General features: G+C 38.4%; 1 protein-coding gene across 1 annotated transcript in view; it reads left to right on the top strand.

Annotated features, from left to right (window-relative positions):
• The first annotated feature begins 1,006 nt into the window (after window positions 1–1,006).
• Window positions 1,007–18,330, top strand: part of LOC149201209 (uncharacterized) — a 272,911-nt gene continuing 255,587 nt past the window's right edge. Inside the window, exons 1-3 of the mRNA XM_089402884.1 lie at window positions 1,007–1,517; window positions 2,757–3,177; window positions 3,667–3,832. Coding sequence (XP_089259010.1) covers window positions 1,347–1,517; window positions 2,757–3,177; window positions 3,667–3,832 — 758 coding nt within the window. The 5' untranslated portion in view covers window positions 1,007–1,346. The remainder of the gene's footprint in view (window positions 1,518–2,756; window positions 3,178–3,666; window positions 3,833–18,330) is intronic.

The raw sequence follows: 18,330 nt of genomic DNA, 5'->3' as shown, positions 1-18,330 counted from the left end.
GAGGAGATTAGAGAGAGCCCAGAGGGACGAGTGCCCTTTGCAGGTTTCCTCCTCTTCCATGACTAGTACACTCTTGCAAATATGCTCATGAATGTTATAGTCAAACATGGTGGCTATGTAGGCATCATCCAGGGTGGTGGGGGGGGGGTGTTCGCGACCTCTTCCCCTGCTTGGGAGGTGCCCCCTGCCTCTTTTGCTGCTCATGATTGAACTACAAGGGTCGGGCATCATGGAGCTATGATAAGAAGGGGCATAGAAGGTCACGTGGATAAAAGACTGGGAGATAAGCAACCAGGAGGCTGTGTCATTGAGGGTTATAAAGCCAAAGAGGAGAGGTTGGAGGGCGCATTGCGAGGCTAAGGAATGAATATTAAAGCGAGCGATCCTCATGAGCGTCATTTGGTTAGTGTCTCCACTATGTACTGAGAACCATCAATGTTGGAAGAGTGCGTTGAACCTCTCCTAATCACCCAAATCCGGGATATATTTATTTTTATATGAATAGATTTTTAAATATTACTAATATAATTGCAATTAAAATAGAATAAAAGTATTCTTCTAAAAAGTAATTTTACTTATAAATTGAAAATTAATATTTAGTATTTTGAATATTAAATATATATTTTTGATATAGATGATTTTTTAAATATTACTAATAAAATTCAAAACAAATTTATAAAACTCGTCAAAAGGAAAAAGAATAAAAATATAACCATCTACATTATAAAATTAAAAGTTCCATCATTTTATTTCTCTTCCTCAAAAACTAACAAAAATTAAAAAAAGATAAAACATTCAGAATAAATTTAAATTTTCACAAGGGACTGCCTAAATTGCTCGACTACTTCATAGTATAACCACGAAGGTAGTGGAGTACTTTTCCCACGTTACCTCTTTGCCATCTAAGGTTAGACGAAGAGAACCCTTGAGATCTGCACGTATGTTGTTACTCAACTATAATTTCACCGTTTCAAATGAGAGACTGTCATATAAATGATCATATAAAGGAAACACTCAACTATAATTTCACCGTTTCAGATGAGAGATTGTCATATAAATGAGCATATGATTTCCTTTAGGTCGTATACTTCTCACATTTTAAATTGGTCTCTTGTTAGTTGTGCCTACTTTCTCTCCGTTTCCCTTTGGCCCCTCCAGATCAGTGGAAGCTTAAAACATCAGAAGGGGTCATCAGGTTCTGGTCTTTCGGTTATCAGCAAGGGGGTTGCCTCGTTTTTTAAAGGAATTGAGGCATTTCATCGTTATATTGCCTGCAGACTCGAGTTTTTTAAGTAGTCCGAGGTTGTTATTGAAGTATTAGGGAGCCAACTTGCTTTATTGCGGGAATGGAGCCATCCCTCAAAAAACCCAAGATGGAGGTCTCTGATGAGAGTAGCAGTGATAAAAGTGGAAAACAATCTACACAGGAAGATGTAGAAGCCATCAGAGCTTTGGTTGTGTACAGGCGTAAGGAGGTTGAACAATACACAAAAAAATATGAAGCCGCAAAGACCCAGGTTGTCCTTTTGCCACGACGAATTAAAGCTGTCTTGGCAATCTTTTTGTGGGAAAATTTAGCCATTTGTAGGATTAATAAATCTTGATTGTCTCCATTAGATAAGTTTTACAGATTCTTTCAAATGGGTTACAGATATGGATTTGCTACAGAATTTAAATTACAATGCAGATAAAAATTGGATGGGTGAACTGAAATATAGCATTTCAGACAGAAAATAGGCTTTTGCCCGATGCTCCTTCTAGAATTAAGTTTCTTGCGCTTTAGGAGGCCAATAGGTTAGTTCATTTTGGTCACAGTAGGACACCATTCTCGAACTCTAAACACCCTGCAATTTTTTAAATTAAAATTTCTCCTGGGATTATACCAGAACCATTGCTATAAATTTATCATTTTTGTTTTTTCGAGCTCTATAAATTCAATGTTCAGCTCGTTTGATCACCTCAAGAAAAGATTGAAAGAACTTAAAGAAACAAAAATGAAGAGCGAGATGTAGGGCTTATATCTCATGCACTTATCCTACTTGCATGATTATGCAACAGGAAGGCTATTTTGATATAATGATGATTTAGCATGTACATGTACATGTACTATTTCAAAAGATGACAATTGCATCTCTTTCCGTAATACAAGTACTGTTTTTGAAAACAATGATATTACACAATTCTCTGTCTTGCAGAACAAGTTACAGAAAATTACAGACATAACTAGCCTAATGGGTAGCTCAATTGATTAAACAGACCATTTCAAGGTGGAGTTCACCTTGAGATATCTCGAACTATCTGCCTGAGTCCCTGCGGCTTATCAACCGTTATTGTGTCTGGGAGTTGAGTCACCCTACATTCCAAAACCCTGGAGAAGAGAAGAGGGGGATCCTGCAAGCTTTTTGTTGGTATATATAACATTGTCCCATAGGCTAGAATTTCCATTAATCCCTCTTTCAAAATAAAAAATGGGCACTAAAACATTGTCTTAGAGACTAGAATTTCCATTAATTCCTCTTTCAAAATTAAAGATGGCTACTAATATAAAGTAGTATTAAATATGGAATACTCTGAGAGAAGACAGTTGAAAATTTTGATCTTTTGAGCTATTGTATGATGTTGCTTAGGGAAACTATCTTACATTGACATGTTCTGAAACTGCCGTCCAGGTGAATTAGTGATTTATAATGGCTATTTTTGTTTCAAGTTAATTGTTATAGACTTTGATCGATTGTTGTTAACATGGAGGCCTGCAGCTAGAGGAGGCTCGGACAAAATTATCTCATGCAGAAGCTCAATTACTTCGGATGGAAAATCAAGGTCAAAAGGGCCGAGATGTATCCGCAAATGTTAGTTCAGATGGTACACTAATAAAAGTAAAGACAGAACGTATGTCACCAAGCCCTCCTCAGGCAGAACAGAGTGGTTCTAGGGCAGCATCTCAGTCCAAACCTCAACTTCTGATCCCCTCAGCAACCCCAAAAGTGGGGTCATCAACGCGGCCAGTTGAAGGCAACAAGACATTGTCAACATCTGGTGTAAGGGCTGCTGCTTTGAGTCGGAGTCCATCCCAATTTGAAAATCCGTCATCCTCAAAAGGAGATATATCTGCTGCTAGATCTTTAAATCAGTTGGAAAGTAGAGATTTACAAGAGAAGAGACCGAAGAGGAAGTTAGGTATGTTGCTTGTCACTTACTGAAGCATTATACTATAAAAAACTGTCTCACAGGAATGATTATGACAAAAGATGACACACACATGGCCCAAGATTGTTTGCGTTTTCTAGTATAGAAAACAAATATGGCTCAATATTGTTTGTATTTTCTAGTATAGAAAACAATTATTCCTCTTTTCCTTCCTCCAATATTTGCTGTATTATGACAGGAGATATAAGTAACGGAAACCTCACATATGTTGGTTTTTGTGCTGCCCAAATTCTAAAGATTCTCTAACTATATTGAGATGGCTTTTCCTTTATAATCGTAGAATGACCTTATGCACCTCATCTTCTGTGTATTCTGCCAGACCATTTACTGTTTATGGTTTTTCAAAAGAATTGTTCTTTTCTTTAAGACTTTACCATTGTAAGTGTTAATCAATAAATGTTAGGTTTTGTTTGTTTTTCTTGGTTATTCAAGTTGTACAATGCTGATTTGGTGCTGCAGAGCAGAAGGAGCATGTGGATTTGATTTCAAGCGTACGTGGTGGCAGCAGTAATGCAAGACCATCACCATTACGTTTTCAGACAGGAACTCTCCTCTCTAGTCAGCACAAACGAAAACTTCGAAGTCTTGTTATGAATCCTGCCAGTGAGCAACTCTTTGCAACTAGGTATGAGTCAATGACCTACACATTAACCTGTTTACATTTTATATGGTTTATTGATTGTTAATATTCTAAAACATTTTCTTATGATGATGTTTTTTGTAATATAAAGCGCACCAAAGCTAGTATTGAGAAGTGTGCAATTTCACTCTGAAACGAAGCTAACAATTCTTTTTGGAGATTAGTGATGGGCTTTACACATGTTGTGTGTTCCATTAGTTACTCTATAGAGAAATATAAATTTGTAATCCCAACAAGTTACTATTTAGTATTACTACAAATTGCAACAATACACAAATTATAATGCTAATGCACAGTTAGGCATATCAGGAACACACAATGCGTTTCAGTCAAATTGGGAACATGTAACAGAATTCGGCCATATCCAGGGCACTAAACAAATTGTATTTAATTCCAAACAGCAAATAGGCTATGTTGTATGATACGGCGAAACAGCTACGCATTTCTGAAACGGAAATGCATTGGAAACGCGACTTCCCAAAAATTTGGAAGTGGGGCAACATGACACACACACACAATGTGCTATTTGATAAATAACACATTATATTGAAACTTGGAAAAAAAGCGTTATAAATAAATGAGCAAGAAGATTTACTAGCCATTGAGGCTAGTCCATTAATCTTGTCTATCAGATCTCCCTTAGTGATTGCTTTTCTCTCTCTTGCTTGGGCTTTGTCTTCACCTGTGCTCTCATACCAAGTTAATTTTAGTTAACAATGGTATGTTCTATGCTTAGCACAATTGCTTCAATATCCTTCAGCAGCCCAATGACAATTTCCAATTTAGTTTCCAATAGCAATCACATTAACCATTAATCACATTGACAGTAACTGTAGATAGAACATGAAATAACAAAATGTAGAAGACAAGATGACACCAGATTTGGCGGATGCCAGGGAAAAACCCCAATGTGGGGAAAACCATTTGATCAATTCTTCTTATTATTATATCAAATGTTCAATAGAGAGAGAGAGTACAAAAAGTCAAAGTTGACTTGCCAAATCAAAGTCAAAACAACCCTGTCAAATATGCAGTCAACTGCAGTCAAATTCAACCCTAACCAAAAAGTCAAAGATGGTCAACACAGCAGCAAAACTTCCCCTTTGAAGCTCGGTCAAAGGCAGTCAAACTCGGCCTCTTTAGCTGGTCAAATAGTAGTCAAAACAGTCCACAAAACAACAGTCAAACTCAGTCAACTGAAGTCAACTTCTGTGGTCAAACAGGCCTGCGGTCAATGCAGGTCAAAGTGCTCAGAATTTCTTGATTTTTGTGCCAATCTGTACAGCCTGTCAAAAACGATTTTTTCCCACAAAAATCGCAGTCAAATGATGAGTCAAAATGTTTGGTCAATGCTGGTCAAACCCTTGCAACAGTCCAGAAATTCGGCTCTACAATTTGCCCAGAAAATTCGTCCTCCTTGCCACACGTGTGAGAGAGAAGATCTACCCAATAGCTGTACGAACCAATGAGAGAAGGAGAGAGAAGAAAATGTGCGTGTGATGATGATGCCAAATGAGGTGAGAGGTCACTTGTATTTATACAAGTCATTGAGGGTGAAGTGACATGTCTCTTGGGCTTCATGACCCTACATGATGATGTGGCCGACCTGAACAATTTACATGTGTGGGCATAAATTCAAAAACACACTTCTGCTTATCCAAATTAGTTGATCTTTAGATCAATTTTGGTCCTCTAGAAAAAAGGAATTCAATGCAATCATCATTTCCATCACATGAGCTGTCCAAAGTGGAATTTGGCCCTAGTTGCCAATTTTTACAGGTCTGAGACCTGATATATGAAAACAAGCTTGCTGCCCTAGTCTAGAAACATATTCAAGCCTTAATACACAAGTATGAGACCTGAAACAATAAATACTGAGATCCTGTAAGAAATTAGGGAGCCAGGAGTTAGAAGAGGTCAACACAATAGGTTGTTTTGGTTTTTATGCCTTAGATAGCATAGAAGATCTACAACCAGAGACCTACTCTTGCACACAAGCAAGTACTCAATTAAAAATAATGAAGGACCTTTGTTTTGACTAGTACATGATGCCTAGAAAGATTTGTTGTTCAAAAGGAGACATCTAGTGAGACCGAGGTCTGAAATACATTTGAATGAGGGCAAAAAACAATACTTGCAGCTGTAATAGTGTCCTGAAATGAGGCCGAGGTACCAAGCTTGATGGCAACGGTAAAAAATAATGCTTCAAGCCTTAACCACTCCTGAAATGGATGCCCTAGTAAAGGGCCGAAAATCTGAAAATGTGCCCTAGTTCTGATCAATAAGACGCTTCTCTGCCTCAGAAAAGTCATGCCATAAGGCTTCAAAAATTTCGCTGATTTGGGGAGAGGATAAGTTCAGACTGTAGGAATTTACAGGGTAAGTTCCTCAGACAAAACACCAAAAGGACACCGCTCACAACCAGATCGCAGATCAATACACCAGTATTTTGACGTGGTTAAAACCCTCAAGGAGGGAAACAGTCCACGGCATGAGCCAACGCGGCCACTTCAGGAAATTTATTAATAAAAGAATGAAAATTTACATATGTTTCTCTCATGCACGGATTACCCTACAAATGACCCTCCATGCGCTTTAAATAGAATTCATGGACCAATCGAGTGTCAAGCCACGGATCAAGTGTCGGTAATACCGAGGAGAGAATGAACCGTCGGATCACTACCTATCGTGACCGTCAGATTGTAAGTTACAAAATGTACAACGGTAAAGAAACACACTTTACCTAACTCTATACCTAACTCTACACTAGACCAAGTTGTACTTAACTATTTCCTATGTGTCAGAATATCCTAACATCCCCCCTTAAGAACAACTTGGGATAGGATTGAAGGATTTACAAATATGACACAATAGGAGAAGGAAGGAGGCACTAGAGCCTATCCCCCCTTAGTGACAACTTCCTGAACTCCAACCATAAATCGAAGTTTAGTGAACTTCGCCTCTGTGAGAGCCTTTGCGAAGATGTCTGCAACTTGATCATCTGTTGAACAATATTGCACTTCAAGAACATGGTCGTGAATGAGCTTTCTGATGAAGTGCATGTGTAGTTCAATGTGTTTGCTGCGCTGATGTTGGACTGGATCTTTGCATAGCTGAATGGCACTTTGATTATCACACCAAAGTGTAGTCGGATGCTGCTGCTCAAAGCCAAACTCTGACAGGATCTGACGAAGCCACAAGGCTTCCTTACTAGCTTCTACGACACCACGATACTCTGCTTCTGCTGATGAAAGAGAAATTGCACCCTGTTTCTTGCAAGCCCATGTAATAGGTCCCGAACCAAGAGTGAACACATAACCGACAGCAGACTTCTGATCATCAGGGTCACCAGCCCAATCGGAATCAGTGAAACCAACCAATAGAGGAGATGCTTCGGCACTGTAATGAATCCCAAATTGAACTGTACCTCGAACATAACGAAGTATTCTTTTAGCTGCTTTCCAATGACTTTCACGGGGGTTTTGCATGAACCGAGCAACAAGGCCAACAACAAAGGAAAGGTCAGGACGAGTATGAGTTAGATACAAGAGTTTTCCTACAAGTTGACGGTATAATGTAGCATCAACTTCAGGAGAAGTACAAGTGACTGAGAGTTTGACTCCAAACTGAAAGGGAGAAGGGGCTGGCTTACAGTCTTCCATGTGAAAATGACGTAGAATATCACAAGCATACTTGGACTGGGAAAGGAAAATACCCTCCTTGGATTGCAAGACTTGAAGACCGAGAAAATAGTGTAAGTGTCCTAAGTCTGTCATTTCAAATTTCCTTTTGAGGCTAGACTTCACATGGTTTATAAGGTTGGGATCACTACCAGTAAGGATAAGATCATCAACATAAAGAACAAGGATGATAAGAGAGTTGCCCACTTTCTTGGTGTAGACAGTATTGTCAGAATGACACCTAGAAAAGCCAGATTCTAAAAGAAAGCTATCCATTTTGGCATACCAAGCTCGAGGAGCTTGCTTGAGACCATAAAGGGATTTCTTAAGTCGACAAACAAGGCTGGAGTCTGTTTGTATGAAGCCAATGGGTTGTTCCATATAGATTTCTTCATGCAAGTCCCCATGCAAGAACGCAGATTTAACATCCATCTGATGGACTTCCCATTTGAAAGAGGCAGCAAGGGAAAGAACAAGGCAGATAGAGTTCATTTTGGCAACAGGGGAGAAGGTTTCAGTGTAGTCAATGCCTTCAACCTGTGAAAAGCCCTTAGCAACAAGACGAGCTTTATGTTTATCAACTTTCCCATCTGGTCCATACTTGGTTCTGTAAACCCATTTGCATCTAACAAGTTTTCGTCCCTTTGGTAAAGGAACAAGATCCCATGTATCATTTGCCAATAATGAATGATATTCTTCATTCATAGCTGCTTCCTAATCTGGATGGCCTGAAGCTTCTGCAAAAGTGTCAGGATCATAATTTACTGGAGCTTGAGCCAGTAAAGAAGAGGCTCTCTCGAACTGAGAACGTGTGCGTCGCTGATCTGTAGGATCACCGGCAAGATCACCTGCTGCATCTCGAGTAGCACGAACCCATTTTGGAAGCTCAGGAGCTGAAGGAGGATCCTGAGATGGTGGGGGAGGATTGTCATCCTCACTTTCATCATCTGAAGAGGAAATGTTTTCAAAGGTAGAAGAGATAGGGAGAGGTGGCACATCTGCCGGACTAGGCTCGCAGGCCGATATATTTTCATCAAATTTTACATCTCTTCTAATGATAACATTTAAATGGAATAAGTCTATAGCCTTTGACATCTTCAGAATATCCAACAAAAGTACATTTTTCACTCTTAGGTTCTAAAGCTTTATGCTTTTCATCTGGAATATGGGCCCACGCTTCACTTCCAAAAACACGAAAGTGACTTACATCTGGTTTGATTGAGCTCCATGCTTCTTCTGGAGTGATATTCTTTAAATCCTTAGTAGGAGTGCGATTTATTATGTAATTTGCACAGTTAATTGCTTCTGCCCAAAAACTAAGACCAAGTCCTTTAGATTGTAGCATACAATTAGCCATTTCCTTTAAGGTGCGATTCTTCCTTTCAGCTACACCATTTTGTTGTGGAGTATATGGAACAGTATGTTGCATTTGAATTCCATTCTCAGTGCAATAGTTGATGAATGTGTTTTTAACATATTCTCCGCCATTATCAGATCTTAACTTAAGAATTTGATGTCCAGATTGTTTTTCAACAAAGGCCTTGAAGGCCAAAAAGGTGTTAAATACTTCACTCTTGAGTTTTAAGAAGTATACCCAAGTGCGTCTGGAGAAATCATCAATGAAAGTTAAGAAATACTTGCAACCAGAGAATGACACAACTGGAAGTGGACCACATAAATCACTATGCACAAGCTGTAAAGGGGCTGAGGCGTGCCAAGAGGCACGTTTTTCAAAACTGTCCCGATGATGTTTTCCGAGTACACATCCGGAACAAACACCATCTCTGCAAGATACCATAGGAAGACCTGTCACCATATTTTCTTTACATAGATGCTGAAGGGAGTGATAGTTAAGTGACCAAATCGCTCATGCCAAAGTTTGCTCACTTCATCGTTATGAGCAACAAATACCGAGGGAAGATTTGATGACCCAAAGTTGTGAAACTTATACAACCTTGTAGAATCATCAGCAATGCCAGTAGCCAAAATCTGTTTAGGATCTCTTAAGTCCTTGATTACAACATCATGAGGTGAAAATTCAACGATTTTACCTTCACCTGAATGAGTTATCTGATATACAGATAGAAGGTTGCAGGATAAGGTTGGAACACATAATACATCATTAAACTGACCATTGTCTAGATGAACAGTTCCAGTCCCTACAACATTAAGAGATCTATCATCACCAACATATATATTTTTGGTGTTACAATCATTTAAAGAAGAAAACATGGCTTTGTTTTTGGCCATGTGATAAGAAGCTCCAGAATCAATGAGCCACTCATGAGAATGAGAAGAAGAAGATACATTTAATGCATAGCCAGACCAAGATGCTTGACAACCACAAGCAGAAAGTGCCATTCCTGAAGATGAAGTTGAAGATTGCCCCAAATGGATGTTATGCTTCTTCATTGCTGCTTCCAAGGCTTCCATCTTCTTAAAGCATTTTGATTTCTAAGTGCCCATCTCGATTACAAAAATTGCAATGTCTATCAGTCTTCTTCCCTTTGTTTTTATTTGTCTTATCATTTTCGGGCTGAAATTGCTTAGGACCCTTGTTTGGTTTACGACCATTCTTTTTAGGATATGACTTCTTAGGATTCTTTGAATTTGGTTGCTGCTGGGCGGCTAACGCTTTCTTGGAAGAGTTTCCAAGATTAAGAAGACCAAGGTGTAAGAGTTTTTCTTGTTCTCTTATTAAAGAATCACAAAAAGAGTCAAAGGAAGGGGACTTGTAGTCTGTTCCTTGAGAAATGAAGGCTTCTCTTGTAGAATGGAAGGTGGAAACAAACACAGAGTAGGTTGGTCCCAACTTTGTAAGAATGGAATAGATAAGGTTACTATCTTCTTTCTTAACTTTAACACCTTCCAAAAGATATCTAAGGGTCTTGAACTTGGACAAGAAATCTTCAATGCAAGAAAAATTATTAGGGTCCAATGTAAGCAACTCATTTTCAACTTGATGGGCTCTAATTTCATTTTTAATCCCAAAAATTTTATTGATTTGTTTCATTGCTTCATCAGGAGAATCAATTTCTGCAATATGGAATCTAAAATCTGGAGAAATAGACATCCCTATCAATCCACGTGCTTGATCTTGCCTATTTTCCCATTTAGAAGCCTTATCTTCATCCTTCGGTTTCTTTTCTTGGCCTGAGGCTATTCTGAAGAGACCTTTACTTCTAAGTAAATCCTCAATGTAAGCCAACCATTGAAAGTAGTTGGTGCTGTCAAGGGTAACTTGGTATTGACTTTCCATTTCAATGGAAACTGAAGCTAAAGATGCTGAAAATAAGTGTTCCAATGGATAGATCTCGAAAAATTAGGCTGGTTTAAAAAAAACGGCTCTGAAAACGGCTTCCGGATGAAGAAGTTATGGCTTTTTGAAAAAAAGTTGTTGAAGTTGCCGACGAAGTGCGGGAATGTGCGGAAATGAAAAAGTCTGCCCCCACAAAATGGAGACTTGAACCCAAGACCTCTACTCTCTTAAAATAGCTTTGAACCAATTGATCTATACAAAAAATTTGAGAGAGAGAGAGAGAGAGGGGGGGGGGCTTTGGTTTGCGTGCTTGCTTTGAGAAAGCTCTTTTTCCCTACAAAACAAAAAACAAAAAACCCAACACGGACATGCAAAGAAAACGAACCTTACGGCTCGAAGTTAGCTTTACCCAAAAAACTAAATATTTTCAAAAATGAACCTTGCGGCTCAAAGTTAGCTTTAGCTGAAAAACTAAATATTTTTCTCAATGTTTCTGATTTTCCGAGATCACACTAAGGCGCAGGGAAAAGAGCATACGCATGAGAAAAATCCTTCCTTTCTGTTTCTGATTTGCCCAGATCGCACAGAGTCGCAGGGCAAAGAGCATACGCAGAAATGAAAGGTATAGATCCGGTAATAAAAAAGCTAAATAAACCGAAACCGAAATAAACAGAGAGAAAATAACAGTAAACTGCAAATAAACACTGTATACCTCCAGATCTTAAAAATGACGCAGCTGGGGCTACCGGAAACCTTTTCGCGTGAAACGAAAGGGGTTCCTCACTAGAACAGATGCTCCCAACACAGAGCAGTCCTCTCGGCCCGAAAGCAGTCAGAAACAGCAGATCTAGGAAACGGCAGTCGGATGCAGTTCTACCGGCTTCAGATTTGGATCACCAACGTACGCGACCCTCAAATAGCTCTGATACCATGTAGGAATTTACAGGGTAAGTTCCTCAGACAGAACACCAAAAGGACACCGCTCACAACCAGATCGCAGATCAATGCACCAGTAATTTGACGTGGTTAAAACCCTCAAGGAGGGAAACAGTCCACGGCCTGAGCCAACGCGGCCACTTCAGGCAATTTATTAATAAAAGAATGAAAATTTACATATGTTTCTCTCATGCACGGATTACCCTACAAATGACCCTCCATGCGCTTTAAATAGAATTCATGGACCAATCGGGTGTCAAGCCACGGATCAAGTGTCGGTAATACCGAGGAGAGAATGAACCGTTGGATCACTACATATCGTGACCGTCAGATTGTAAGTTACAAAATGTACAACGATAAAGAAACACACTTTACCTAACTCTATACCTAACTCTACACTAGACCAAGTTGTACTTAACTATTTCCTATGTGTCGGAATATCCTAACACAGACTTGCTAGATCAATCTATCTAAGCGAATCGTAAAGAAGTTCAAAACCAAAAATAAAATAAAAAAGTAAAACCCTACCTTCTGCAATTCCTTAGGAAGGTCGAAAAGTTCTTCCACAGGCAGACCAACTTTCAGAGCCAAAATATGAGATCATGTGTTGAGTCTTGAGATCTAATGTGTTATGGGAGTGCATTAGGTCTCCTTTTTCTAGTTTAGTCCTTAGTTTAGGAGGAGCTTCATAAGGCTAGCCGTTGGTGAAGGATTTTCAGACTCATGATTAAATCTACTTACCTTGAAGCCTAAGCAAGAAGGCTGTAGCCCTTTAGGTGAGAGGATTAGTCTTCTAACTAATGAGGGACACTTCTTGGGGGTGGAAAATATTGTGAGGCCCTTCCTCCGGATGGCTTCTTCATGAAACAAAATAACTAACCCTTATGCTTGATATTTAATGACCTACAATCAATGAAATTATGCCAAGTCACCACCGCTTGGGGTTTTAGCCCAGAAACTGTTGTTATCAATTTCAAACTCAATTATCTCTCAAGCCAGGAGGAACTATGTGGTGTGCCACATACTACTGGAAACATCTTGATGAGGAGAATCCAATGACGTGGATCTCCGAGACGAATTCAATGATTAGCTACTTCAAAACCCTCGACAAGTTTGGGGTATGTTTTCAGTCCAGGGAACCCAAACCCTAGGACTAGGGTTTTCAACCATCCAACAGTGGAGCTTCCAACTTGATGTAATCCATACAATTATTAAGAACCGTTCTTTAATTGTTTGACATCAATGATAAGCATTTTAGTCAAAGTTAAGCCCCAGGGTTGACATCAATGAAAACACACCATCCAACAATCTCCCCCTTCGTCATTGTTGGCAACACATGTACTCTTGCGAGTACAACTCCCCCTCACTTCACGCTTCGATATCATTCTTGTGATTTTGATCTCCTTCTCATGATTTATCTCCCCCTTTGACATCAATGGCAAAGGGTGACTCCCCTTGACAATTTGCTTGCTTCCTATGGACCTATAATCTGCTTGTGCTCCCCTTGACGAAAAGCCTTCCTCTGTCTTCCTGCAAAGTACTTGTCTACTTTGAAATGCCTTTTTCAATACTTGCTGCAACAACCTGTCTTGCTATGCTTCATACAAATTGCTTCTGTTGAATATGGATAAACTTATCGTGAGCTTTTGCAATTCGGTACTACTAACCTGTTATTAATGCATATGAGTTTTTAACTTCTTCTAATAATCTGTCAATAGCAATTACTGTGGACTTATAATCCTTTAACTGTTCTTCTCCCCCTGAACCTGTTATGGATTTTGGCATATCTAACTTGAAGTTGCGATTCTGATCATAATGTTGCCTGTCTGTTAACTGTAGACCTGTTAATAGATAGACCTTCAAAACATGCCACATACTGCTGCATAGACTTCCCCTTTTCAATTTTCAGGGAGTCATCACGCTGACTTCTTCAAAATAATGCATCACCCAACTCTTTAGATGGACTTTCTTGATTTGTGTCATTGTGTGATGTTCCTGTTGATTCATCATGACCTTTTGCCATTACAAAACTTGAAAGCATGACTGCTGATACTTTCTTATCTGCTTGATCTTCTTGTACCTGTTTCCTTCTCCATAATTTCTTGTACCTGACATCAAGATTGTCATTCATGGTTGATTCCATCTTGTACCTACAGTCGCGAGCTATGTGCCCATAATTGTGGCAATTGTAACATCTAATGTTGGGGTTATCATTCATGGAAGGTTTCTTCTTGTATCTGCAATTACGAGCTATATGACCATAGTTGTTGCATATGAAATATTCAATATTTGGCCTAGTTGACATTAATTTCTGCTGACAAATTCATTGTGAAACATATCTCGTGATCCTGCAAACTTGCTTCTAGGGTTTTGATAATGCCCTTGATAATTGTACCTGTCAAAAACTTTACAATCCCTAGCCATATGTCCAAAGTTAGTACATGAAAAACAATAACCATTAAATGAATTAGCATACTTAGATGGTCTCCTATATTTGTTCTTCTTTGGAGGCGGTGGTGTAGTCTTTTGTTGCCCTTTGTCCTTGATCGCTTCACCATCATTCTTTGGAGCTGCAACATCCTTAATCTTCTTTGGTCCTTCACTTCGATCAATCTTCTACTCATTTTGTTTTTGTAAAGTCTTTTAGCTTGTGCCTTCGTCAGATGGGGCTTTACTTGCTTCTTCTACCTTCATCTTCAATTGAGCCAATTCTTGATCTTTCTTGTCAATAACTTGCAAGTGTTCTTTTTGCCAATCCTTGAACTTGTTGACTTCATTAAGAGCTGCGTCAAGTTATTCTTGCTTTTGAGCAAGGTCTTCTTGAAATCGACTTTTCAAGATTTTTCTTCTTCTTTTCGCTTCTTCTATTTGTAGCATTAGAAGAGTGACCTTTTCTGCTTCTCTGTTGAGAACTTGTACCTGTTCCATCTGTCTTCCATTTTCCTTCCCGAGCCTATCTATTTCTGTAACATCTGTATCGTGTTCCTTTTGCTTTTAATCAACTTTAGATACGTACCTTTTACCAGATTACTTTTGTTGGCTTATCAGTTCTTTCTCTTTCTTTTCTGTTTCTTGTACCTGTAGTTTCAGCAAAGCAACTTTGTCTTTGAGTGTGTGATTTTCCTTCTCTGTGTTCTTCCATTCTTTACTTTCTTCAAATTCTCTTCTAAGTGACTCTTCAACCTTTTTGGCTTTGTCCAATTGCACTTTAAGGTCGCTGATGATTTTCTCGGATTCTTCATTCTTCTTATTAAGTCTTCTGACATGTCCTTTTGCTATCTTTAGTTCATGTTTCAGAAATTTGACGTTTTCTTTTTCAAACTTAAGATCTTTTATAACTCTAATCATCTCGTTTGAAATATGATTTCATCCATCTCTTCATCTTCTTCTTCAGGAGCTTCCTTCCCGTTAGCAATGATAATAGAATGTAGAATTATTTTATTACTGGGAACTTCCTTTGAATGCTTGGCAACTTTCTTTGATTTTCCCATCTTTTTATTATGAGATATTCTGTCCAGCTATTAAGTTGCTACTAAAGGAACCTGCTTTGATAACAATTGTTGGAAACACTGAGAGGGCTGAACCAATATTTCTTAGCAATTAGCAATTTTTTCAAAGCATTAGTTAATCTTCAACAATATTATTATTATTCAGTATTAGATAGCAAAACCAATAAACAACACCATACAACAATGCAGAAAGATAGAGACAGTAGACACAAAGATTTTAGGTGGAAAACCCCCTCTTGGTCATAAACCACTGCACGCTTCTTAGTAATTGTTTTCTTCTCTTTAAAAGAAATAATTACATCAAGTTTTCAGCTACAACTGAAGGAGGGTCCAAACCCCCTGGTTTACAGGCACCAACCTGAAGGATGCAACAATGCCCAGCTGCAAGCTCCGACCTACCTTAGCACCACGCTGCTGCCTTGAAGTGTTCTCAGGCACCAACCTGAAGGTGACTCCAATCACATGCCTTGCACCACCTTACCACCTTGAAGAGCTGGTGGACCATGTTTCACAATTTTCAAACTGGATCCCTTGTGCTTTGAATCAATATAAGAAGGCTGTAAAGAAGATATTGCTGCAGTCTATGCGCTGCACAAAACTGCTCATATTGACCACTACGAAATCAAGCAACTGAACAAGCTGCTCATCAAATGCTGTCATATCAATTGACAACTGCTCAAATTGACCACTGCACACATCGCTACTCAAACTGACCACTGCACATCACTGCTCAAACTGATTACTGACCACTGCACATCACTGCTGAAACTGATCACTGCATATGCTATCATTGCACTACACTGCTCATGAATGAATAAGTGTTCAAATGCTTATGAGACAACCAAATACATCACTGTACCAAAATGCTTATACTTCTGCAAGTGCCGGGCACAATTGTCTGATGATGGCACAATCCTAAATGCCTAGGTCATCCCTATGACCTGCTTGTAATGCTCTCAAACTCTGTCCAATGAAGGTTACCAATACGTGTTTTATAGCTAGCTCAAATATGGCTATGAAACACCTTCCAGATTGTCATACAATGCTGCCAAGTCAAGTCAAAACATCATATTGGAATTGTCAAATCAAATCACTGCAACATTATTGCCATCACAACTGTAATTGCATCATTATCATATGAGGTGACTATCACTTGTCAAATCAAAGAGAGTCACTTATTAATGTAGCCAAGTCAAGTCAAACCAAAGGTCATTGTTGTACATATATCAATGAAGGGAACAAGTCACTGTTTCAACTCAAACCTAGAGTCGCTGTGACAACACTGTAAGATTGCCTACTTGTTAGTACTAAGCTCACAACCACTGTTTTCAAGAAGTTCTATCTCAAATCATTGCTATGAGCCACGTAAATACATTCGATGTTGCATCAAGTTAATGTCACACAAGATCACTCCATTTAGGTTGCTATTACTTATCAAGTCAAGTCAACATGAAGTCACAAGTGTCAATGCATCACTGTCAAGTCAACCTAGATGACTGCCATACATATCTAGGTCAATGTCCCACTGTTTTAATGTCAATCAAAACATAATCACAATGTTTCATTGTTCAACAATTGTTTCACCAAAAGGTCATCAATCAAGTACTACCATAAGTGTTTATAACAAATGTTACAGTGCTGCAACTCTAGCTTTGCCTCTTGAATATGAAAACCTTGCAAGATTAATATGAACCTATTGAAGCAAACAAAGTTCGTTCTTCACATTAAATACTCCAGAAGACTTGGAATATGTAGATCTCCATTAGGATACAAGAATATATATTAAATGTATGAATAAGATTGATTCAATTGAAGGTGAGGGGCCTGCTTATATATTAGGCAGGTGCCTTTTCATGGAGAGTCGTGTCCCATTAGACATGCCTCTTCAACCTAATTACTAATTAACTAATCATTATTACAATTATCCTCATTACTTATATTTATATTATTTATATATATTTTATTCGTAACATTGCCTTCTTCCTCAAAAAAACTTTGTCCTCAAACCTTGTTGATGAAAAAGGCTTGATTTCTTTTTCTGTTTCAAATGTCTTCTCGTCTCGGCACTGTCATCTTTGTTGATACAAGTTGATATGATCTTCTAAGTGACAAACAAAACTGTCGCACTGACAAAGGATCAGACCATCCTAGATTAATCTTATGTGGAATATTCTAATCGCTGGAATTTCGTAACGAATTGTCATAATAGGATTGGATTGAGGTTACATCAATATTCTTTGGAACATCAATTTGTTGTTTCTGTTCTGAATGGTCCTGATACGTAACTTGGTTGAGTCTACTCTCATGATTCGAATGTCGATAGGGAACTTTTTTGGTTTGACTTTGCCTTATTAGGTGTGTGGAATTTTTTTGACTTCCTTCTGGTACTGTGGTTGTTGAGTTAGGTTTACAATCTTCGTTTGGAATTTTCATCATCTAGATTGTAACATGTGGGTGTTTTTCCTTCAATTGATTGATCCTCTTCTTGAGTTCTGCTATTGACTGGTTTAGTGTTTGTTTCTTTATGTTCAACTGGGGATGTTACGACTAGCGACTTCGATACTTCCTCTTCGATACAATGTTCTAACTTGTCTTTTAACGACTTCTTGTCCTTCTTAAGCTTTTTAATCTGTGTTAGTAATTTTAGCTATGATCCTTAAGTTACAAAACTTCTTCATCTCTATCAGTAGTGATTTTGTCAATTTTATTTTGCATATTTTGTAGTACTTTTTTACATTCTTGAAAAATTACTTTTGAAATATCTTGGGCGTCTTTTGGTGTTACTAAATTTGGCTTCATGGTGACATCCTGTAGTGTTATTTTTTTCTTTTTGTAAGAAAATGTCAAAAACTTATTTTTCGTATTCAGGATGAAGGAACCAAGGGTTTCCATTCAGGGTGAACCCAAAATAATGTCACCTTGATCGCTCCATAGGGTTTGAACTGAGAAGTGCGATATAAATGTATAATCCTCAATGTTTAACTGTAAATTGGTTAGGTCATATTTTTGTTGCCAAAACAATCTAATTTTTCGATTATATTTGACTCCGGGATCACTAATTGGTTTGCAATTTTAGGCGTTATATAATTTTTATCTTTG

This window comes from Pinus tabuliformis, chromosome 2_1 (assembly GCF_031772625.1).
Source record: "Pinus tabuliformis cultivar Carrire ecotype Pingquan chromosome 2_1, CPIR1, whole genome shotgun sequence".
In the NCBI taxonomy this organism is placed as follows: Eukaryota; Viridiplantae; Streptophyta; class Pinopsida; order Pinales; family Pinaceae; genus Pinus; species Pinus tabuliformis.
This window is presented reverse-complemented; position numbering and strand designations above follow the sequence as displayed.